At 49.7% G+C, this 22,192-nt stretch overlaps 2 protein-coding genes and 1 long non-coding RNA gene across 6 annotated transcripts; 2 read left to right on the top strand and 1 right to left on the bottom strand.

Annotated features, from left to right (window-relative positions):
- The first annotated feature begins 6,796 nt into the window (after positions 1 to 6,796).
- Positions 6,797 to 15,954, top strand: zdhhc15b (zDHHC palmitoyltransferase 15b). 4 transcript variants are annotated; one of them, XM_086158368.1, is made up of 11 exons: positions 6,797 to 7,012; positions 7,389 to 7,415; positions 7,494 to 7,588; positions 7,661 to 7,781; positions 8,001 to 8,070; positions 8,823 to 8,855; positions 8,940 to 9,060; positions 9,191 to 9,323; positions 10,041 to 10,167; positions 10,379 to 10,494; positions 13,927 to 15,954. In XM_086158368.1, the coding sequence occupies exons 1-11, from the start codon at positions 6,889 to 6,891 to the stop codon at positions 13,971 to 13,973; spliced, it is 1,014 nt and encodes a 337-aa protein (XP_086014494.1). In that variant the 5' UTR covers positions 6,797 to 6,888; the 3' UTR covers positions 13,974 to 15,954. The 4 variants fall into 4 exon arrangements, with proteins under 4 accessions (XP_086014494.1, XP_086014493.1, XP_086014495.1 ...); XM_086158367.1 differs by having other exon boundaries at positions 7,494 to 7,781; positions 13,927 to 13,979; positions 14,119 to 14,249; XM_086158369.1 differs by lacking the exon at positions 8,823 to 8,855.
- On the bottom strand, positions 15,946 to 22,192 carry uprt (uracil phosphoribosyltransferase (FUR1) homolog (S. cerevisiae)). The gene is made up of 7 exons (XM_086158370.1): positions 21,636 to 22,192; positions 20,798 to 20,840; positions 18,841 to 18,910; positions 18,659 to 18,721; positions 17,133 to 17,294; positions 16,476 to 16,574; positions 15,946 to 16,272 (listed from the first exon to the last, which is right to left on the bottom strand). Exons 1-7 carry the CDS (start codon positions 21,896 to 21,898, stop codon positions 16,166 to 16,168), a joined length of 807 nt encoding a protein of 268 aa, XP_086014496.1. The 5' UTR covers positions 21,899 to 22,192; the 3' UTR covers positions 15,946 to 16,165.
- On the top strand, positions 17,446 to 17,740 carry LOC147228011 (uncharacterized). The gene is made up of 2 exons (XR_015107026.1): positions 17,446 to 17,553; positions 17,619 to 17,740. It is a non-coding gene; the product is annotated as an uncharacterized LOC147228011 (long non-coding RNA).

Below are 22,192 nucleotides of genomic sequence, written 5' to 3'. Positions count from 1 at the left end.
TGCTCTGCATCGCCGCGCACTTGCGCCGCCCGCGGGTAGGAGGGCCGGGAAGGGACCGCCCGATCCCTGGCGCTTTTCTTTGGGTTCCCGGGATCCTGGACCCGAACGGCTTTTTGGAATTCCAAAAGAGAAATTGGAATGTTAGCTCGTCGGTTTCTCTTACTGATGAAAATTCAAAATGTCACATTCCTGCTTTTCATACAAAGGACTTTCTGTCTGTCTGTCTACACTTCAGAGACATGTGTGTGTGTGTGTGTGTGTAGTGGATTAATTGCCCTGGCTGGGAATAATAGCAGACAGATAAGGCCAACAACACTTCCAACAGCCAGGATGAACCTCCTGCATATCTTGCAAAAGGGAACTAAACAGGGTGACAACATTTGTTTTGGTAACAGAAACATGAGAATGTATTGAAAACCTGTAGCCAGACGCACACACACACACACACACACACACACACAGGCACACGTGCCCACACACACCTATGGTATGCATCTTCTTACTCCCGATATGCTCGTCGCTCCGATTGGTCCGCAAGTCTTTTTCGTCACGTCTGTCGGCTACAGTCATCCCTCCCATTTCTATTTATCCAGCGCTCCTTCGCCCGGGCGGCTTAAATCCGAGCATGGAAACAGACTCCCTTAAGTACCTGCTCTGGAATCTCATCTGCAATGATAACTCCAGACCCTTTCCATAAAGAACTGGGAAAACAGTCAACCAAAACTTAGGTTCTCGCAGAGGAAAGAAATAGCAAGCCGTCAAGGAATTCCTGCGGCCTTTGGAGTCCGACTTCTCCTCCGTGCAAGACTTTTGTCAAAGCGTTTTGGGAATCGGCAACGTCGGAACGCGCCGGTTTGCGCGCGATTCAAATGAGACGATCGTAAATTACCGTACGCCGTGGCGGCGGCAAACAGAGGAGCTGTTGTCGCCCCGAATACTTTCGAGACGTACCTCCGTTCTGTCGGGACTTGCTTCTTTACTTGATTTGGCCGGGAAGGTGTTTTGGCCTCACGGGTGCCAACCCCTCGGAGATCCCTGACCCCCGCCGTTCCCTGGAATTAAAGGTTTCGGCGCGACGCGTGCACGGGCCCGTCACATGAGTCACCGTCGCTTTCCGCAAACGACACGAAGCTTCTCCGGGCGTTTCTTTTAAATATCCGCCGGTGACGTTTTTTTCATTCAGATTTACGGGCGATATCTCGTGAAGGTTTCGCTTCTTTCTCACAGGACTTTCTCGCCGAGTCCAAGGCTTTCCTTTTCTTTTCCCGCACATTTTACCATGATTTCTTATCAACTGGCACGCCGGCAGACATCGCGCTCTTTTCACCTTCCGATTCGTGCGGCGGGGATGATTTTCGAGAGGTACAGCGGTTCCACCTCGTGCGATCGGCGTTCAATGCGAGGCCCTCGGCGGCGGCGGCGTCAGCCGGACGGCGTGGAAAAAGGACTCAAAAACAACAAAGGGTGGGAGCCGGAGGTCTGATCGGCCGACCCGGCGAGCGGCGTTCGGCGCGTCGGATCTGCAGTTCACGGAAAAAGGGCCGGGCGGCGGACGAGCGTCCTTCGGGGGACGGAAGCCGCGGCCGAACGGCGACCGAGGGATGATATTTTCCGAGGCCTTTCTTTCTTTTCCGCTACGTTGTGTTTGTTTCCCGGCGGTTGCACCCGACAAACTCCCCCCGATTCATTCAGAGAAATACGGGAACCAGTTACAGCCATTCAGATTTGTGGAAAGTCAACCGGAGGTGATGACAATGAGCCTCAGTGAGAGGATTACCTTTTGTGAGGAGACTCTTATTGCCAGACGTTCGCCGGCGAACGGGTTGGTTTGAGGAAAGGCGGCGGATTTTCTTATTGAAACGGCTCTCAAAAGGGGACAAAGCCGCGTACGAACACGTCAACCGCGGAAACAAAAAGCGAGATCCGATCGCTCGGAAACGGCGGATCGACCCGGTGAAGGACGACGATCGGCGCGAAATGCATTTTCTACTCGCATCCCGTCGGCGAGGAGAAGACGGTCGTCCGTGTTTTCGCAGACATAAAATGTCTTTATGAAGCGGCGCGGCCATTTAAATTTCCATGATTGTCGAAGACACGCGGGTCTCCACCCTGGAGCGGATTTATTTTCTCACATGCTGGGTGAGGTGTCTGCAATTCCTCCCCCACCCCGTCATTGTTTGTTCTGCTGTTAAGTATGAATATGAGCAGAGACCGGGCAGAAACGTTGCCTCGTTCGAGGCCTTTTCTTGGTCCGCCGAGTGCCGTTTGTTGATGTCACCGCGCAGCTTTCCAGACGTCTGTAGTCCGTCGGCGGATTAAAAACCAAGCCTTTGAGATTCTTCGCTTTTTTTTTTTTTTTTTTTTGGTTTGCTTTTTTTTGTCCCCTGAATGCAAAACTGTGTGCGTGCAAGAATAACGCGCTTTTCGAGTCAACACAGCGGCGATCGGGCATCCTCGGAAGCGTCCGTCCGGAGTTTCTCCGTATTACGTTCGATGAAATCGCAAACGACATGTTCATGGATTGTTTGGTTTTCTTTTTAATTCGCAGGAGTGCGTCGCCGTCATCGCTCCTGTCCGATTTCTGCACCTTGTTCTCAAAATGACATCCTGCCGGCAACTGGGATCACCTGGATGAACACCAGTGAAAAAGATGAACGCGGACTTTCCACTGCGTTCTTCCCGTGGCCTTCCAGCGGATGCACACACGGCGAGTTCCCTGTCCTGTCCAGACATCCAAGCATGCCGGGAATGAAACAGAAATCCTATCAAACCCGATTCTGCGTCTTGTGCAGAAAAAAAAAAAAAAAAAAAAAGGGGCGCCAGACAGTTTTCAAACGCACAAAACAAACAATACCTCCATTCCTCACACACACATGCACACGAGCCCCGTTGCTCTCACACAATGGAAACACACACCTCCCAAATGAGTCACGCTCCCCGGTGCTTAGCATCATGAGCGTTCCCTGAATGAGCTGTGAGCGCGACTGCGTGATATGACAGCCTCGGGGGTCAAATGAAACACACACACACACACACACACACACACACACAGAAAGTGCCACTCGATCCTGGAGGCATAACCGTGAGCGGCCGAAGTCCGCCGACGCCGGCCTGTGTCTGCCATTGTGCGTTCCCGAGCCTGTGCGCCGGCGCGTTGTAAAAACCTCCGCCTCTTTGCACTTTCCTGCAGACATGCATGACTTCTCTCCTTCAGCCCCTGCTGTCTGTTTATGTAGACTACCACCGAGGCGCCGTGGAATGCAACCCTCGACACACTCCGCTCGCGCACGCACACACACACACACACACACACACATCTCTGACACGAGGAGTCTGCCTCAACCTGCTGATATGAGCTGTTTGTGTTTTACTTTTAACACACGGGGGTAAATGTTTTGATTAAAAGGCCGTTACTATTTTGCTAGTCACGATGTCTTTGTGACGGACGGACGGACGGACGGCCGCTCCCCGCCTCCGGTGCGACGGCGAATGAGAGAGGAGCTGTCATCGCCCCGCCGCTGACGCCGCTGACGCCGCTGCCTCGAGAGGGCGATGCGCCGGAGAGGGAGACGACATGTGCGATGGAATGGGAAGAAGACGGAGGAGCGCACAAAGTCTGGCGTCCCGAGGCGTCCCGTGACGTCGCAGGAAGCCCGTTACGCCGGGCGCCGCGTACCGAGTGGCGAGGCCGCGGCGGAGGATGACGCCGGGCCGTAAATCTCCAGGAACAATAAGGGAGCGACTCGCTGGGGGAGAGATTAATAGGTTCAATTAAAGATGAGAGGAGGAGAAAAAAATCATTTTTATTTGTTGTCGTGCAAAAATGCTGTGAGCCATAAAACAGGCTCGTGCTCCAACACGTCTAATGACTACTCCGCTCGGATTCCCCCGACATTCACACGCACGCCGTCACACACTCCCGATCTCCTTTGATGCACATATCAAAACGTATTCCCACCACAGTAAACTATCATTTGACTTCAAGCGTGGGTTTGAATGGAATATTTCAAGAGATGCGGCCCGCCGCTCTCTTCGCCCAAGAGCGGTGCCACAGTGACTCCTGGGGGCCGTCTGCGCAAAACGCACCATGTTTCATTTCTCGTTCCTTGTTTTTGACATTCGTTACCTATTCCTTTCGTCGTCGCCGCCGCGTACGAGCGCGGGTTTAATTTCGGGAACCCGGAATGAGGCCGGTCGCTCAGGCGACGACAGCGGCGGCTATAGGAATAAGGCGTCCTCTCGGGATTTTTAATCGCTGTTTTGGCAACAACAAGAGACCTGTAGTGAAAAGAAAGCCAGCCGAGTGAATGGCTCCGCCGTTGTAGCGCACGCGAAACCTGAAAAGGGCAGCGTGCATCGGTGCACGACGATCAAAGAGGTCTGAATTGGGGGTCTGAGGGGGGGGAACGTGTTTCTGCGATCGATAAAAGAACCACGAGCAATAAATACCGTGTGAAAACGTCAGACGGAACGGCGGACGGTAAATTCACGAGCTCGTCGAGTCGTTTAAAAGGTCGGCTCGCCGAAGGGACGAATTGAAATCTCAAAACGCGACTTCCCGCCATTTGTTTTATTCCACTGAAAGGAGTCGACGGAGCGCAGGTTCGGCCCGGAGCTCCATCTTTGGCTGACGGGTGTTTTAAACCCGGAGCCGATCCGCGGCCCTCGCGTCTTTAACGTGCCTTTTCTTCGCCGCTAATGATGAGAACGGAAATAAAAGTTCAAATTTAATTTTTCCCCGATCGTAACCTCATCGCAGAAGCGTGACATTGCCGTGACATTCGGCCTGACTTAAAGACTCCCTTTCCGACGTATTTGCTGGAACTAATGGGAGTATTTCGTGTTGTCGAAGAGTTTTTACCCCCCTTGCAGTCACTCTTAGAGTTTCCCCGACTTTGCATCTGCAAAACTCCTGGCTGGAGAGTTATTACAACAAATACGACGCAGCCAAATTTCCCCCCGCCGCTCTGCACTTCCCCTCCGCTCGGTGGGAGAGCACTGAAAGGTCGCCGGTTCGAATCCAGCTGGGAAATCTGCGTAGGCAGAGAGTAAACGCTCTCATTTGGTTTTATCGGGCGTCTCAGACGAATAGCAACGCTCGCTCCCGTTTGCCAAGCAACATGTGGCACGCTGGATGTTACCCATACTTTTAAATTGCTTTATATTTCATCAGTTTTAATAGTTTGATCTGTTTTGCATTTAAGGCTCTCAAATCGAATTTATTCCAAATCCAGTCGCGTTCATCACAGGATTTGCCAGATGTCACGCAACGATACCGATACCTTGGCCTTTTGTGAGACGAGGAACATTCATAAACGCCGTTAGATTACGAATACGACGCAAAGCTTCTTCATTATACGGCAAAAACGGCAAACGCATCTGACGGAGAGGGTTGGCTCGCGGCATTCACGTGGATCCGCAACCCGGCTTAACTTAGTGATAAAACCCGATCGGGTTTCTGCAGGGAAATCAGCGGGACCGCCGTGCATCTGCCGCGCGTCGATACAATCGGATCGTCCCGAGACTTCAGCCAAAAGCCCTCAAGTTGCTTCCAAGTTGCACCGGAGCTCCTCCGGCAGGATCCGCGCTCGCAAGTCTTTGAACGGCCGCCGTAAGGTTTCACGCTCCACGCCGTCAGGATGAGAAAAAAAACGGCATAAAAATGACAGGACGTTACGGTTCCGGCGCAGCAGAGGGCTGCCGCTTTGGAGGACTCCGGGCCGGTTTCGTGGCATCTGGGTAAAGTGCGGAAGATGCCGGCGTCAAATTTCTGTTTTCTATCATGAGGTGAATGGTGTGTCACGGTTTTGAAGAGGAGGAAGTTCTCCAGGACCGGAACCCGTCGCGTCACAAGGCCTGGCGCCGGGGTGTTGAATGTGAAAGGAGAAGCTGCCGTAAAACAAGAGGAGGAACTCCGGAATTGCGACAACAATTCGTCCGAGGCGATTATTTTCGGATTACTTTCCTTTACCGTTTGACGTCTGGAGCGCCGCTTGAAATTCCAAATAATTTGCCCTCTGAAGATCAGGACGGCGACTCGATACCTCAGGCTCCACGGGCCGCCGAGGAAACCATCGGAAGGTGTCGGCGGGAAGACGGGAAGCTCCCCGCGGGTGGACAAATAGGAGCCTGTTTGCAGACGGGATCGCATGATTTCATGTTAAAACAACACTAAAAGCAGCCGTTTGGCCCGTCAGCCTTATAAATCACAGAATCATAATATTAATGGTGCTAATGACAACAGTACGTTTTATGAAAAGCACCTGACTGGGTACTCAAGGACGCTGTGCAGATGTGTGCATTTACAAAAAAAAAACCAGGAGAAATAAAGAATACATATTGTGGCGTTTTAGGCGATGGCAAAATGTGCGTTTAATGAGCGATGGCTGCACGATGACCAACTGTTCCTGCTCAAATTCATCGCACCCCAACGTCACAAAGACGACAAGCATCAACAAAAACACCAACATTTGTGAATCGCTACAACTTGAAGAAATAAATGGGGAATCCAGAGGATGACGGACGGGATCGGGAATGAGTCCATCAGAGGGACGACATGCGGAAGAGGTTTCGGACCGAAGGTCAGAGATGGTCGGGTCATGGACAGCGGAGGGACGGTGGACATATCGGGAGACCTGGGGGTCCAGAGGAAGACCAAAGCGAGAAGATGGATGGACGTCACGAGAGAAGACAAGCGGGGAATAGAGTTGGATGGAGAAGAAGAGAAGAAGAAGAAGAAATAGATGATTCCACCCGAGAAGCTTTCATTGTGAGTCGATCCCCGATCGCATCGATTGGAACCGCCCGGGGAAAGTAATCGATCCCCGATCGCATCGATTGGAACCGTCCAGGAAGAGTCATCGATCCCCGATCCGGAAGTGACGTTCGATGAGTATGGCTCTGTCCCGGGGGTTGAGATGCTGTCAACGGGTCTTCTCCTGGATCCCCGTACTCATAATAGCCGCCGTGGTGTTGTGGTCGTACTACGCCTACGTTTTTCAGTTATGCATTTGTAAGTATGAACCCCTGGTGCTCCGTCGTGATTCGCGTCGGTCTCTTTATTTTAGTTTTGCAGCCGCTGACCGCGGCGGTAGGAGAGCGCGGGTCCCGCGGGCAGGACGAGCACTTCCGGCCGGGGGGGTAGCAGCTAGCCAACCGCGCCGCAGTCACTCACCCCGCCGGGTATTGATCCCACCGCGCACTTAGCGTTGAAATAAAAGTCCGTATTAAAAATAAAAGTCCGCCTTCCAACACCCCGAGAGGACAGCTGGGATTTATCCCTCCCTCCCTCGAAGCTGCCATGGAGGCTAACAGCGCTAGCTTGAAAACCTGAAGTGAGTTCTGTCATGACGTTGTTTGTAACGAACCTGCTCCCTGTCTTTCTTCAGTCACCCTCGACAACACGTTGGAAAAAGGTGAGTTTTGGTTCACTCGCGTTGCACGGAGAGGTTCAGTGAGCCTGTGTTGACGAGCTCTTTGCGCTTTATCTCCAGTGTTCTACCTCTTGGTGTTCCACGTCTGCTTCGTGATGTTCTCCTGGACCTACTGGAAGTCTATCTTCACCCCTCCGGCAACCCCGTGCAAAAAGGTATCGTTTCCCCTCCCGAGCGTTGCACTTTGCGTTCTGGAACTAAGAAACAAAGAAGAAACGTGTCCCCAGTTTCAGCTGTCCTATTCAGACAAACAGAGGTACGAGATGGAGGAGAGGCCGGACGTGCAGAAGCAAATCCTGGTGGAGGTTGCCAAGAAACTACCCATCTGGACTCGGGCTCAGTCCGGAGGTGAGCCGTCGTACAAACTTCTCCGCGCGGGGCCTTTTCGGGTCGCGTCCGGCGAGGTTCCGACAGCCGACACGGCGGCGGGAACCCACCGGTTCACGGTATCTCAACCCAGAGCGGCGGGACGTCGTATCTGCGCCGTCAATGCCGATCCTTTAGCGAAGGTCCTCGGCCGCGGGTGTCACGTGTCCTTCTTTAAACCGGACGTCTTTTTGTCTCCAGCTATCAGGTTCTGCGACCGCTGCCAGGTGCTGAAGCCTGACCGCTGCCACCACTGCTCGGTGTGCGAAACGTAAGTTCCCCCGTTTTCAGTAGAGGCCGGGAGATTCTGTAGGGCAAGCTTGAGAAAACGGGAAGTTTCGTCGGCTCTCGGAAAGATCGGTCAACGGGTCCCGTTTTAATTTGCGGCAACCGGTCTGGTGTCTGGTGCAAGATCAAGAGATGATCAATAAAACCGAGATATTCTCATTCACGCCGTCTCATCGGCACTCCGACGGTTGGTAAGAATAATGGACGCGAGCGGGTTTTTGTTTCGCTTTGGCCCGAATGGCCAGAGTGAACGCATGAAATGGCCCTCCGGTGGGGAAATGGCCTCCAAGCGCCGTTACGACATGTGGCTCGGAACGCTTCAATTCGGGGCGGACGCGTGGATTTCCAACCACGTGTTGTGCCACGAAGTACCGTAAGAATATCGCAAACGCTTGCCGCTGTTTGTACGCCGATCGGACTGGACTGTTCTTGAGATGAATAAGAAAAACGGTCGTGCTTTTCGTCGACGGTTTTAAGGACGTCCGTGTCATTTCTAGTTCCCGATTCGTAATCAGACACCGTATGTGTAAAATGTGCAGGGTTTTTGATGGATAGAAAACAAGGCGGCTCTACATTTACAGCGCTGCCGTGTAATGTGTCGTTTGTTCACCGCACGTCTTTTTGGGTAAATAAGCCACCTGGTGAACAACGCAGCATCCCGCCTGCGCGTCGTACATGGCATTTTCACAGCGCGTGCAACGACGTGAATAATTGAAGCGCGATTTTCTCTCAAAGGTGTGTTTTAAAGATGGACCACCACTGTCCGTGGTAAGTGGCCATATTTATCTGCATTTCCAGAAAGAATTGAGTTTTTTTTTGCCTCCTAACACCATCATATGTCTTTCCTCTTAGGGTGAACAACTGTGTTGGATTTTCCAACTACAAGTTTTTTCTGCTTTTCCTCTCCTATTCCATGCTCTATTGCATATTCATCGCTGCTACGGTCTTTCAGTATTTCCTGAAATTCTGGGTGGTAAGTATCGATCATTTTGCACAAATTTTCAGGGTCACTCTCAAACGCTGTCGGCGAAAGCGGAGAAGTGGCCCGGTCTCGATTCCTGACTCTCAGATTAACGGTCGTCCCGTTCCTCCCTTTCCCGCAGGGCGACATTCCAAACGCGCCCGCAAAGTTTCACGTCCTTTTTCTCATGTTCGTGGCTCTCATGTTCTTCGTCAGTCTCATGTTTCTCTTCGGTTATCACTGCTGGTTGGTGGCCAAAAACAGATCCACTTTAGGTGAGTGCTCACATTCTCAGCCGATGGCCCGAGAGATCCCTCGCCGCAACGCGGTTTACTTTCCGCGGTTTCGCTACTTCCTGGATTTGCATGGTGCATCGTGTTCTGCATTCTGATTGGCTAAAAAGTCACTCCGCTTCTTCTCTACCGGTGCGTCAATGACGTTGCAGTTTAATACGCGCACGTACGTAAAACAGCTTGCCACATTTACGTGACGTACGTGCAAATTCTCTTGCAATTTCGAGTTTCTCCAAAACTCATCATGTTGACAAAACGCTCTGGAGCGACAAAAACAACCTTGCAGGGCCCAAAAGGCAGCGGAAGATGCTATCTATCGCAGATAAAGTTAAACTCCTGGACATGCCAAGGGAAGGTAAAAGCTACGCGGCTGGAGGTCGGCATTACGGAATGAATGAATCCTCCGTTCGTTCTATAAAGAAGGAAGAAAGAAACATACGGACGACAGCAGCGATGTGTAATAGAGTATTTACTTGTATGATAATTATAAAAAAAAAAGGTTTCTTCGTCACGGATTTTGCCTATCAAGGGTACTTTTTGGAACGTAACCCCCGCGAAAAACAGGGGTATACTGTATTCCGCCGTGCGATGAAATATTTTCCTTCGCGCAAAAAAGCTCATCTCTTTTTTTAATAATAGATGTGGAGAATTTAGGTAGAAGAGCGCGTCATTAACCCTGCTGTGTTTGGCGTTCTCCAGAGGCTTTCTCTGCTCCGGTTTTCGTCAGTGGACCCGACAGACACGGTTTCAACGTGGGCGTACGCAAAAATCTGCAGCAGGTATTTGGAGACGACAAGAGATTGTGGTTCATCCCCGTCTTCACCAGGTGGGTTTAATGTCACCGGGCGGCTCGCGCTTCCAGCCAGCTGAGGTTTTTCCTCGCTAATGTTCGGCCGTGGATCGTTAGCTACACGATCGTCTAATAGTCACCCGCTTACCGACGGCAGGGAGCCGTTGTAAAGGAAGCGGAGCGCGGGCGCGTCGACAAACTATCGTGCGACACTAAAATTCTCTGATCTCTGCAATGTTTCTGTCAGCCAGGGGAACGGCCACTACTTCCCCTTGAACGATCGCAGTGAATCTCAGAACCCCTTGTTAGCTAATGAGGAGATGATGGAGGAGTCAGATGATGGATCTGAGGAAGGAAGCTTGGGTGAGTCACTTGAATCGTGTCACATGCTTTTGTACCTCCACGCGTTCCTTGTCATTCACGGAGTCCAAATTGGTTTTCGAAGGCAAATATCCGAAAGCAGACCTTTCACTTGGATATCGTTCTTTCATGTTTTATGGACAGTATTGGTATTTTCATCCCGGTCTTTCTCTAAAGGAACATATTAAATAACCGCGGGTGTGCCAGTGTTATTGCCTAACCACAGATGAAAATATAAACTTTTACGGGAGAAAATGTTGTTTTTTTTTTTTTGTTTTTTTTTCAACTATATTTCTACAAATTGCAAACAGCGATTTTCCGTCGCACCTTATTTTTATTTTTATTTTTATTTTTTTTACCTGAACGTTGTTTTCCCTCCGAGGCACAGTTTAGATTCCCAAACGGATGAATTGCTAACATGATTAAAAGTTTAATTCTAGTACAAAAGCAAATGATACATTTTTATGTTGAAAATGAAGTCCTCAGTCATTTGTTGGAGATGAATTTGTGTTCATTTAAACAACAACAACAACAACAACAATAACAATTATAATCACAATCGCAGGAACATTGCCAGTGTTGCTTTTAAAGTGTGTGTTGACACTGAGGCACGAACATAAAATGATGGCCAAACATACTGTTAGGATTCTGGCCTCACCCTAACTTTGAATAAAGACATATGTTTCAAATTAATTTCACTGAAAGAACCGAAAGGGTTCGGCTTCAGCCTTCACCGCGGTGATCCTCGCGGCAGATGGCGAGAGGAGGACCAGCACGAGCGGACGGTCTTGATGCCGCAGTCGCAGAGACCTTCACACAGATTGTCACAGCAAACACACACACACACATACACACACAACGAAGACACTGGCAAGTGGAGTAGAAAAAAAAAAAACGTAAACATGCCAGTTTATAAGATGTATGTTCCGCAGTGGACACGGACGGTTTCCTCAAAGGTGTAAATGTACAAAAATGTGGACCCTGGTAGATGTTCACGGTCTCCTGTGAACAAAGTGAAAGTCCGTATGGGCCAAACATCAAGCCATGGCTTGTAGATATCATATCAAACATTTTTCCGGACCAAAAAATGCTGGAAACTCTGCTTTAGAAACATTTTCCTGATGTGGTTTGTCCAGCAGATCACACACAGGAAGCTACGAAGAGTTTGGGGCGCATATACAGTCTTGGCCAAAAGTTTTGAGAATGACACTTTCACAGAGTCTGTTCCTTCAGGGTTTTTCGGTGTTTGCCAGATGTTTCTATGGTTGTGTCATTCTCAAAACGTGTGGCCATGACTGTAGACACCACCGAAGCGGCGTTTTAGTAGATCAGTGATACAAATGCGCCCCTCCTGGAATCATATATATATATATATATATATATATATATATACACACACACACATATATGTCAATCAGTTATTTTAGCAGCTCACACTGCGGTAGCTTGAGCAAAGCGTATCCCTGGAGCCGGCAGATACATTGAGTGGGCCGACTGTGGATATTACAGAACGTTGTTACCCTGTGGGTGATGCTGGCCATTTGGCCGGTGCAAGCTCTGTAGCCACGAAATAGATTGCGCTGTAAAAGAATGTTAAATATGCTTTAATCTCTTTGAAGAGCCGCTTCAAGTTCAAGTCACTCTGGGGAAAAACAAAAAGCTTTGCTCGGGCTGCAAATCCTTTTAATGATTTAGAGATAAACTCTTGTTTTTGTGACCTTTCGTTTTTTCCTCTTTTCTAATATTGTTAAGGAGGCCAAGCTCGGTATAATCGACGAGGTGGGATTTATACATTTGAGTTTTCTTTTCAAATAGCAATTTTCTCATTTCTTGTCCTTGTTTTGGGTTAGCTGTGCCTGCGGCTTCAGGACAATAATATAAAGGGTAATTGCTTGCACGTTTCGCAGTCCTCCGTCCGGCAGGAGACAGAAAGTGTCGCACGTCCGAGCATCGGGCTTCTCAGCCGTCGGTCGCGGCAACGACCGAGATCCTCCTCTCGTAACCATCCGACATTTTCAGGGTGGTCGTTCACTCAACAGACGTTTTATTTCTAATAAAGACTCCCCAAACTCTGAATGTTATAAACAAGTTTCCAGCCTTAAACTCCCATCTGCCGGTGAATGACGTTCAAAATCTAGATTTCACCGCTCGCGTAAGATCCAGCGGCGACGGTCCATAAGTCCTCCAGAGTGTTGGCGTACGGCACCGGTCACACGATCATCCCTGCAAAAAGATGAACGCGCTAATCCGTCAACTCGAAAAACCAGGCGGAAGATACTCAAAGCGCGTCATCCTGCTCCTCTTGGCTCACGGTTAGCCGCCAGAGTCGGAGAAATGTTCCAGATCCGTAGACGGGAGGCCCGCTCCCTCTCCGTGATGGCGCCCGACTCGACAACTATATCCCCGACGTACCGTTAAACCGCTCGATGTTGAATTTCATCTCAAATATGAGAGAAAACAAAACATCCCCAGGGGAGTCGGGAAGGAGTCCGATGAGACGGCGTCTGCCCGAGGAGTCCGCCGTTATCCCAGATTCCTTTGAATGAGGCGGTTATTAATCGGGAGCGAGAAAAAAAAGCAAGTTTCAAAACCCCGTACGATAAGGACGGGATGCCACCGACGCCTCGGCGGCGTCCGCCTTTGGCTCGGATAGGCCTCGCCGTTGAGACGTCGGGAACGTCGACAATAAATCCGTGGACTTACGGAACTGTCGGAGCTCTCGTGACAAGTCGGACGGCCGTTACACATCATACGTCCGACTGAAATACCGCATTACCTTGAGGGCGGCGCCTCCGAAAACAATATTGATACGTCACAAGAATTGCGAATTGGAAAGAGGGCGACCGAAAATAACCTCTCCTGTCGTTTAGATAATATCTCATCGGCCAAGTAAGATCAAGCGGGGATGATATATTACCACAAAGTCTTTCCGAGCTCCGTTACTGCTTTCACGAGTCCTCGCTCGTTCCACGGTCAGCAAATAGCCGCAGCCTTTCCACCGGCATAAGTGGCTCTCCTGTAAATGGAAGGACATTTCCGCTCCCTCCCCTCAAGACGAGCGTAGTGCACTTGAAGAAAATCTCGAACGCGGCGCGCTGAGCCGTATAGAGGGTGACTTTGGGATCCCTTTGTCCGTCCGTTTAACGGCAGACGGTTGACTTGGCGCGGTGGAGGTCTATTGTTCTATTGCGTCTATCGTTTCTCTTCCAAACATTTCAGAAAAAGTTCATTTCGAACAAGTCAAGATATCTCTTTTTCTCCGAGGATTCCCCTCAGATATTTTTCACTCAATAACCAGACGCCTGTATTTGGGATCTTTTACATGGTGCTGCCACCCGGCGGTCACGTTAGACATAACGCGCGAGCTGCTCCGGAGGAACGATCATCCATCGAACGTGCTGACATTTCCCCGTTGTTCTTTCTCTCTCTTTTCAGTCGAGGACCAAGACCCCTCTGTTACCATAGAGATGGAGGAATCCTAATTTAATGTAAGCGTACAATTACATTGTTGAAGAGGAGGTAAATACATATCACGCGCACACACTGTGTACCATCGGGGGGAGGGGGGGGGGGGAGGAAAGGGGGATTCCAAGTGTTGTGGATGTTCAGTTGTCAATGACGCCCCAGGTGCCAGGAACGGTCGCCGACTGTCACGGTAACCAGAAGAACCGAACGGACAGCCGGCATCGTGGCGTCGTCACCGCTCACCCAACATTCAAAGCAGGCCATCGCGATTTGGAAACATGCGAGCGGCACGTTTCCCCTCAGGTGTCGGTGCTGTGGGACTGCGATGACCGTGGATGGGGATCCTCTGTCCGGCACCGTGTTATTTCACGCCGTCGAGCCGCGGGGCCGGGAGTTTACAGGTCGCGGCTCGAGAGTCCGCACGGAGCCGCCGTCCGGTTCGACCTCGCTCTGGTTCCGGATCTCTCCGGTACCGACCGATTCAACCGGCATACCGGCCGCGCGGCATCACTCAAGCCTATCACGACACCCGACCTGACCTAACCTAGCCTTACTCGTATCTACGTGTCCCGCCCGTGCGGGAATCCGCTTTCCAAATGAATGTATCCTTTTCCCCGGCCTCTGTTTAGACTCTGCCGACATTTTATCGAAGAGCCTTTTTATCTGCTTTCGCGGCATTTCTTGCAGACGGGTTAAACTGTAACGGGCGTCGATCCTAACGTCACTCCGTCACAGCTCCGCGACATTATTTTTTAAACTTAATACTCGAGCGTCAACCGGGTTTCGTCGGCGACCGTGGAGCCGATCGCGTCCGCATCGATCCTGTCCCGAATATCTTTTATGACCTAATGACAGCTTGCGATCGGAAACGGATGTGGCGATTCGTCCCGAGTCCAGATCGGTTTCATACGAAATTTTCATCATTGCGTTGTCGAGTCGGCGACGCCGTGTCGGGGCCCTTTTCTTTCCAATCGTCAAAAGGTCCCATTTAGACGCATCGAAATAGTGGAACTGGACTAAATCCCGTCATCAAGGGGACATTGATGTTTGTGTTGCACATCTGACATATCAATCTCCATAGACCGAACTACGACAGATATGTATAAAAAAGCGCCACCGGGACATTGTAATGTGTTTTAATCCTCTGGCATTGCCCAGCCCAAGTTCAGATCCGCTCATATTTCTGAATAGAATTGTTTTCAACCGAAACATGTTTTTAAACTATCCAAAGTAGTCCGAGACCGGGATGTACATGGGACCGATGCGGTCTCTGGTTTTTTTGTTTCCTTCCAAAAACGTACCGGCGACGACGCCGCGTGTCCGACCCTCGAATCGATGTCTCTGCCGTTCGATGTTGACATTGTTTTGTACCCGTGTCGGTCGGTGTACGATGAACTTTTAATACCGGGGAACCACTTCCCATCAGCCGGTGTATTTCCTCGTCCCGCGTCGTTCCACCCGTTCGCTCCGAGGAAGCTTTCACCGAACCTGGACTGTGTTCGTTCTCAAGACTTTTACTTTCCATCGACCCCGGCCGCGATTCGGTGTTTGAAAGCGCGCAGGGATTCGACAGAGCGATGTCTACGTTGAGTGTATCACGACGTCTCCTTGTTATTTATTGTCATCGTGTTGCACTTTTCCCCGTTTTGATTTTACTGAGCGCAGAGCCGGGCTGTGCGTGTATGTTTCTCCATCCACTGACACTTACGAGCAACTCTTGAAATACCGTGTTTATAAAATATCCCGGATGTTTACGTGTTTGTCGCTCCTACGAAGCGGTCCATGCGTTTCACATGACAAATATGCAGACCGGTGTTGGGTGGCGCGAGAGCGCAGACGGTCCATTTGAAATGTGATTGTGGCACTACTGTTCTTGTAAGAGCCTCTGATCTACCAAACGTATGGTTATGATATATTTGCTGTTCTTGTCTGTTAACAAATATAAATCTTTTATTGAACCATCAGTTGTTCCATGCAAAATAAAACATATCGAAACGGCTCAGCGTTTATTTGGATTGTATCGCGTTAGCATACAGCAGAAATCAAAATAATAAAATAAATAGTGGGGTTTTTGATTTTTAGATCCGTTCGGGAGAAACGGTTTATCGCATTTGGCACAACGAGGAGAACGCGAGATCTATTTAAATAAAACCAAACAAAGAACGCTCCAAACAACTGGCGGATTCATGTCCCTCGTGTCGTCCTCGGTTCAGTCGGTGCCGAAGTACCTCTGACCGAAATGCGTCGGGGCCACCGGGTGAACCTCCGTCGTCAAAATGGTGATATCCGGGAACTCCTGGATTATAGACTTGGCCCCTAAAGTGAAGGGAAACGGCATTCTTTAAAGCAGCCTTCGGAGAGACGATCCATTTCCGCGTCAACACCCTGCAACTTACTGCCTGCGGTCGACCGAACCCTTCCGTTATTCATCACTCCTCGCTATACATTTTGCGAGGAGGAGACTAAACAGCGCATCTGGCGGGTAAATAACGGTGCGGTAATGAGCTGCGGCGCCGTACCGTGAGGTGTGGAGAAGAGGCTGAGGAGGATGATGTGTCTGGGCTGGACTCCGTGCTCGATCAGCACCCTCACCGCCTCGATCACCGTGTTCCCCGTGCCTGCGGACGCACAACGCCGGTTCATATTTCATAGCCGTATAAATGGCTAGGATTACGAGGGGGGGGGAACAAAACAATATGGCATCATCTTAAACTGGAACGGGTCAAAAAAGGTTGCGTTTGTTGTGTCGTCGCCTTACTAAAGTCCAGTGCGGCCGGCCGGGCTCCTTATTGTTGACCGTTAGCGCGAGCGCCCTCGCAAACACACGGTACCTTCCATCAAACCCATGCTCTCAAGCTAACATTCAACAGGATGTTGTCATTTTTTTTTTTTTTTTCTTCAAATTTCAGAGGAGAAATGCTAAAAGACACTCATTTTCCTGTCCTTTTATTACGCTTTAGCAGCTCGGTGGCCATTTTCCAGCCAGTGTGTAATTTCCTCTCGGAAGCACTATAATTATCAGGAAAGGGTGAATGCCAGTGTGTTTCATGGAAATCTAAGCTTGGTGGAGAAGGTCAACTTTAGCTAAATACATTAGATGTTTTGTGCAAAAAATGAATTGACATTTATGCGCTACGGCGGGTAAGAGCGGCAGCGTTCAGCCCTCTTATACTCACTGAGAATAGGGTACATCAGCAGCACTTTCCTCCTGTAAATATCCGGGGGGAACTTTGCATAGTAGACCTTGGCTTTTTGCGTGTCTTCGTCGCTCTGGATGAGGATTTTTCCGATGCGAATGGAGCGGCAGCAGTCGCGCAGACCCTGCTCCATGGCCTCGCCTGTGGGAGAAACACACAGGAGAACGGCCGGATGCAAACCGTCGCTTCCGTCGACTCGAGCTTTGACAGCCATTATCTGTGTTGCGGATAACCTTTGGATGAGACGTGAGGATGTCAAAGCTCGCGTCCCGAGTGTTTTGATTCAACACGAATAATGCGATATTAAAGAGGACGCTTTATTCAATATCGATACGTAGCGCTGCATACGCTCGGGTCGGTCGCCGAACATCAGCCGCCTGATTAGTGAAGTAGCTTTCACGTGCATTCTAATGAGAAAAGTGTAATAAGCAATCACATGTATCATCTTGATGCAAATGGTTTCAGTCTTTTCCTCCCCCGCTCCCGTTTTTCCGGTCACTTTCTTCTAAATTGCAAACTTCACTTTGAAAAGTGACTTTGCTATTGGGTTGTTCAAAAAAAAAAAAAAAAAAAAAAAAAAAACAAAAACGATATATACGTGTGTGTGTGTGTGTGTGTGTGACTCCACAAGGCACTCCGAAATGCACATTTTGTTAATTTCGAGTGGATTGCGACGCAAGAGCGGTTTTCATTCCCAAATAAATGTGATGCTGCCTGCTTTTCAGAGGAAGCTATGTGGTATGTTGTTACAGACTATGCAACAAGGCCATGAGCCAAATGAGCTCTTCTGTGACCGCGTTTAAACGGGACTCTCATTCACCTCTCGCATATCTGTACCGGATCCAAAAACACACTGAACAGCTTCTCTCACAGTGCCCGAGATGCCACGGATCTTACGATTTATAGGATTTATAATCTTTTTTTCCCTACAAAAAAGACGTTTTTCTGTGCATAGGCAGCATTTACACATCTGTGCTCCACCGGGCGCACAGTCGTCTCACTGTAATAACTGCAGGTACTGTGGCGATTCTATCGTTCAAACATCTGTGTTGACGATTTATCTGACGCACGATTCTGTCGGCTGGAGACGACCGTTTCTTTTTTTTTCGCGTGATATGACAGTTTGCAAGTGTCATGGAAGTTTCATTTTAAAATGGTCATCGACCTTTTTTTTCCCCTTCTATCTTTCTCTTTCTCCAGGTTATTCTTGATTCGACTAAAATTAGATTTTTAGTGAGCATATTTAAAGATATGCTGCAGATGTCTTGACTAATGTAAAATGTCTGCCCACTTGCTCTATCTATTTCAGACATAGTGTCTGAATAACACGCAGCACTCCCATAATCCTACATAGCGCATTGTTAGTCTAAAGAATGAGACCGAGCACACAATGTTCCCAGCCTTTGAATGGTGGCAGAACTTCGTAATGGGACTACAAAGTTGGCAAAAATACCATTGGAAGGCCTCTACGATGGGCTCGGCGGGTCGGGCTCGTCTTGACTTACCGCTTCGCATTATGCTGACGCCACAGTTGCCTCTCTCAAACTTGACGCCTTCATATTTATACCCTGAAGGAAAAGGTTACGTAAGAATAACAAAAGTCCATCAATGACATCAATGACCAAAACCGAAGTCGGCGTTCCGGTTGGGACGGACAAAAGCGGCGGCGTCGAGGCGGGAGTCTCACCTGTCGGCGTGGTCACGGTGCACTCCGAGTAGGGCAGCTGATTCAAGCCTTCCTCCACGACCAGTCTGATCTGTCGTCGGACGAAAGGCGGCGCGGAAGTACAGTGTCTATCGTAAGTATTCACCCCCTTGGTTGTTTCACCCTTTTAGTGCTTTCATTAATCGATCACGGTCAATAAAATTTGGCCTTTCTAACACAAAAATGTATTGGAAAAAACTCTTTCATCTCAAAGGGAAAACAGATTTCTACAAAGTCATGTCAATGAAATCAAAAAATATAAAGAAATATAATTGTTTGCATAATGAATCACCCCCTTCCGCTCGGTATTTTGTAGACGCACCTTTGGATGCAGTCACAGCAGTGAGTCTGTGTGGATGAGTCTTGATTAGTCTTGTTCATCTGCCCACAGCAATTTTGCTCCATTCTTCCTTGCAAAGCCGCTCAAGCTCTGTCAGGCAGCAAGGTATCGGGCATGAGCGGCCCTTTTTAAGTCCAGCCACAAATTCTCTACGGGATTGAGGTCTGGGTTTGACTCGGCCGCTCCGGAACATTTACCTGCTTCTTTTTGAACCCTTCCTGAGTAGCTTTTGCAGTATGCTTCGGATCATTGTCTCGCTGGAAAACGAATCTTCTCCCGAGCCGTCCTTCTCTTGCAGACTGAATAAGATTGTCCCCCAGGATTTCAGTGTATTCTGCAGCATTCATTCTGCCCTCTACCTTTACAAGCCTTCCAGGTCCGGCCGCTGAGAAACATCCCCACAGCACGATGCTACCACCACCATGCTTATCAGTGGGGATGGCGTGTTTTTGGTGATGCGCAGCGTTCGGTTTCCGCCAAACACGACGTCCTGTCTGATGGCCGAAAAGCTCGATTTTGGTCTCATCGGACCAGAGAATCTTCTTCCACTTGACCACGGAGTCTTCCACGTGCTTTTTGGCAAACTCCAGTCGAGATCTAAGTGACTTTTCTTCAACGGTGGCTTTCTCATTGCCGCTCTCCCATAAAGCTTTGAGCGGTGAAGAACCCGGGCAGCAGTTTCTGTTTGCACAGTCTCTCCCATCTCAGCAGCTGAAGCTTGCAACTCCTTCAGAGCAGTCGTAGGGGTCTTGGTTGCTTCTCTCACGAGTCTCCGACTTGCACGGTCACGACAGCAGATTCACACAAGTGCCATATTCCTTCCATTTCTTGATAATGGATTTCACTGAACTTCATGTTCAATGCCTTGGACATGTTTTTGTATCCGTCCCCTGAATTGCACTTCTCGATCACCCTCAATTTCCCCGAGTTGCTTGGCGTGTTCTTCTGTCTTCATGTATTAACTCAAAAAAGGGGTGATTAATTATGCAAGCCATTATATTCCTTTATATTTTTATTTCATTGACATGACTTTGTAGAACTCTGTTTTCAACGTTGACATTGAAGAGTTTTTTCCAATACATTTTTGTGATAAAAAAGCCAAATGTTATTGACCGTGATTGATTTATGAAAGCACTAAAAGGGTGAAACATCCAAGGGGGTGAATACTTATGATAGACACTGTGCGTCAACAAGTAAAACACAAACACCGTGTGTAAAATACCGTATTTTCCGCACTATAAGGCGCACCTAAAAGCCTCTAATCCTCTCAAAAACCGACAGCCTTACAATGCGGTGCGCCTTATATATGGATCAATATTGAGCATTGAACATGAAAATTGAGAATTCCATATGAACAAATCGATGGTACAGAAGTGGAGGAAGCGACAAGATGACCTGCGCCAAGTAAAGAAGACCGAACAGAGTTTCCGAGCGAACAAAGCGAGACGGCTACAGTTGGAGGACAAACTGGAAGTGCTTGTAAAGGCGGCGCAAACGTACGTATGGTACCGTATTGTGATTGCTCAATAGTTTTAAAATAGGCCATTCATCGAAGGTGCGCCTTATAGTGCGGAAAATTCGGTACATTCGAGATCTTACCAGTCTGTCTGCACAAAACACAAAATCCCCCCTGCTGGTCGTCCTGCAAATGTGAAACACACACACACACACACACACACACACACACACACACACACACACACACACAGAGGTATCCTATTCAGTTGAAAGGAGGCCACGGTAGGGGTACGCTGAGAGGCGGGGGGTTGAAAGGTCTGAGCAACAACGCTACGTAATATCAGGACGGAAAAATCACTCATCCATCGTGCGACCTTGTTCGACCCACCAAAAGTTCTCAAAATTCTGATTCTGTCTGTGGCAAAAAAAGGAAAATCCGGCCTTTTCTGTGCTCAGCTGTCGGAGCTGTCAGATCTGTCTCAGGACGCATGAGAAAGAAAAATCCCATAACGCACTAACGGCATAAAGACTCATTGATTTGACCGGACACGCTGGCTATATATCGATGTGCACGCAAACCATCGGTACATACTGCGTGGTGTGCTTTTGTTTTGAAATTCCACGTCACCCGTTTTGGTTCAATGGGTTTCTTTTTTTGCTCTTTAAAAGTGTCTTTTTAAGTGATGCATTTGTTATCCTCGCATGCGCTGGAAAACCAGCGATTTTCGACGTGTATTTTAAGGTGAAATGTTGAGCTGTTTGGACGCACCGGGCAGCTAAACTCCTCAATCCTCCGGTGACTCATCGAGTCCTCCGGTATCTATGGCGTGTTTCGTGTAGGATGCTGGACCGCTGCACGGCTTTTTGTCTCTCCCGGTGATTCGGAACAATTTGTTTTTGCAAACGAGCACCGGTCAACTTGAAACGAGGTGTTTATCCGAGGAGATCCTTTTTTCAGAGGAGTGAAAAAGTGACTCACTTGTCCCTGATGATGGTCTGCAGCTCTCGGATCTGGTCGTTGAGGGGCAGCAGCTTGAGCTGCGGTCCCAGGGACTCCTGGCTCCCGGGCGGCGGCGGCGACGACACCGCGGCGGCGGCGGCGGCGGCGGCGGGGTCGCTGTCACCTGGCCCGGAGTCGGGCAGCACCGCGGGGACGCTGGAGGTGCTGGCGAACCGGACTTGCTTCATGGGGTGCTCCTGAGCGGTGCCCACGCTGCTCATTTGTTGGTTGTGGCATGGCATCCTGAGGTCCAGGCTACCGGAGCTCCTCGCCGAGAGAGCCGCTTCCACCAACGTCTCACAAAGAGCGGGGGAGCCCGACAACGTGCTCCGCCTTTAGCTTCGACCTTGTTTTTGACGGACGGGCGAGAACTCCGGGCTCCGTGAGTCGCCGCGTCGAAACCCGCCGTCGACCCACCGAAAAGTAGCGTCGTCGTTTTCACGGAGCGGGCGTCCGGTTGCCCGCGGAACCCCCTCCCCTGGTCGCGGCGACCGGAGCGGGCTCGTTTGGCTAGCTCTGACAGCGTGACGGAAGCC

The sequence above is a fragment of the Fistularia commersonii genome, chromosome 13, assembly GCF_037954325.1.
Source record: "Fistularia commersonii isolate RoL2024-O1a breed Wild chromosome 13, RoL_Fcom_v1.0, whole genome shotgun sequence".
NCBI classification, from domain to species: domain Eukaryota; kingdom Metazoa; phylum Chordata; class Actinopteri; order Syngnathiformes; family Fistulariidae; genus Fistularia; species Fistularia commersonii.
This window is presented reverse-complemented; position numbering and strand designations above follow the sequence as displayed.

Excerpts from the sequence above, each read along its gene's own strand:
- uprt (XM_086158370.1), bottom strand. The coding sequence starts at position 21,898 with ATGCCATGCCACAACCAACAAATGAGCAGCGTGGGCACCGCTCAGGAG. Across the intron at positions 17,295-18,658 it reads CGTCAGCATAATGCGAAGCG|GCGAGGCCATGGAGCAGGGT; the intron begins GTAAGTCAAGAC and ends TTTCTCCCACAG. Across the intron at positions 16,575-17,132 it reads GCTGATGTACCCTATTCTCA|GCACGGGGAACACGGTGATC; the intron begins GTGAGTATAAGA and ends GTGCGTCCGCAG.
- zdhhc15b (XM_086158366.1), top strand. The coding sequence starts at position 6,889 with ATGAGTATGGCTCTGTCCCGGGGGTTGAGATGCTGTCAACGGGTCTTC. Across the intron at positions 8,071-8,822 it reads CACTGCTCGGTGTGCGAAAC|GTGTGTTTTAAAGATGGACC; the intron begins GTAAGTTCCCCC and ends TTTCTCTCAAAG. Across the intron at positions 9,324-10,040 it reads CAAAAACAGATCCACTTTAG|AGGCTTTCTCTGCTCCGGTT; the intron begins GTGAGTGCTCAC and ends GGCGTTCTCCAG.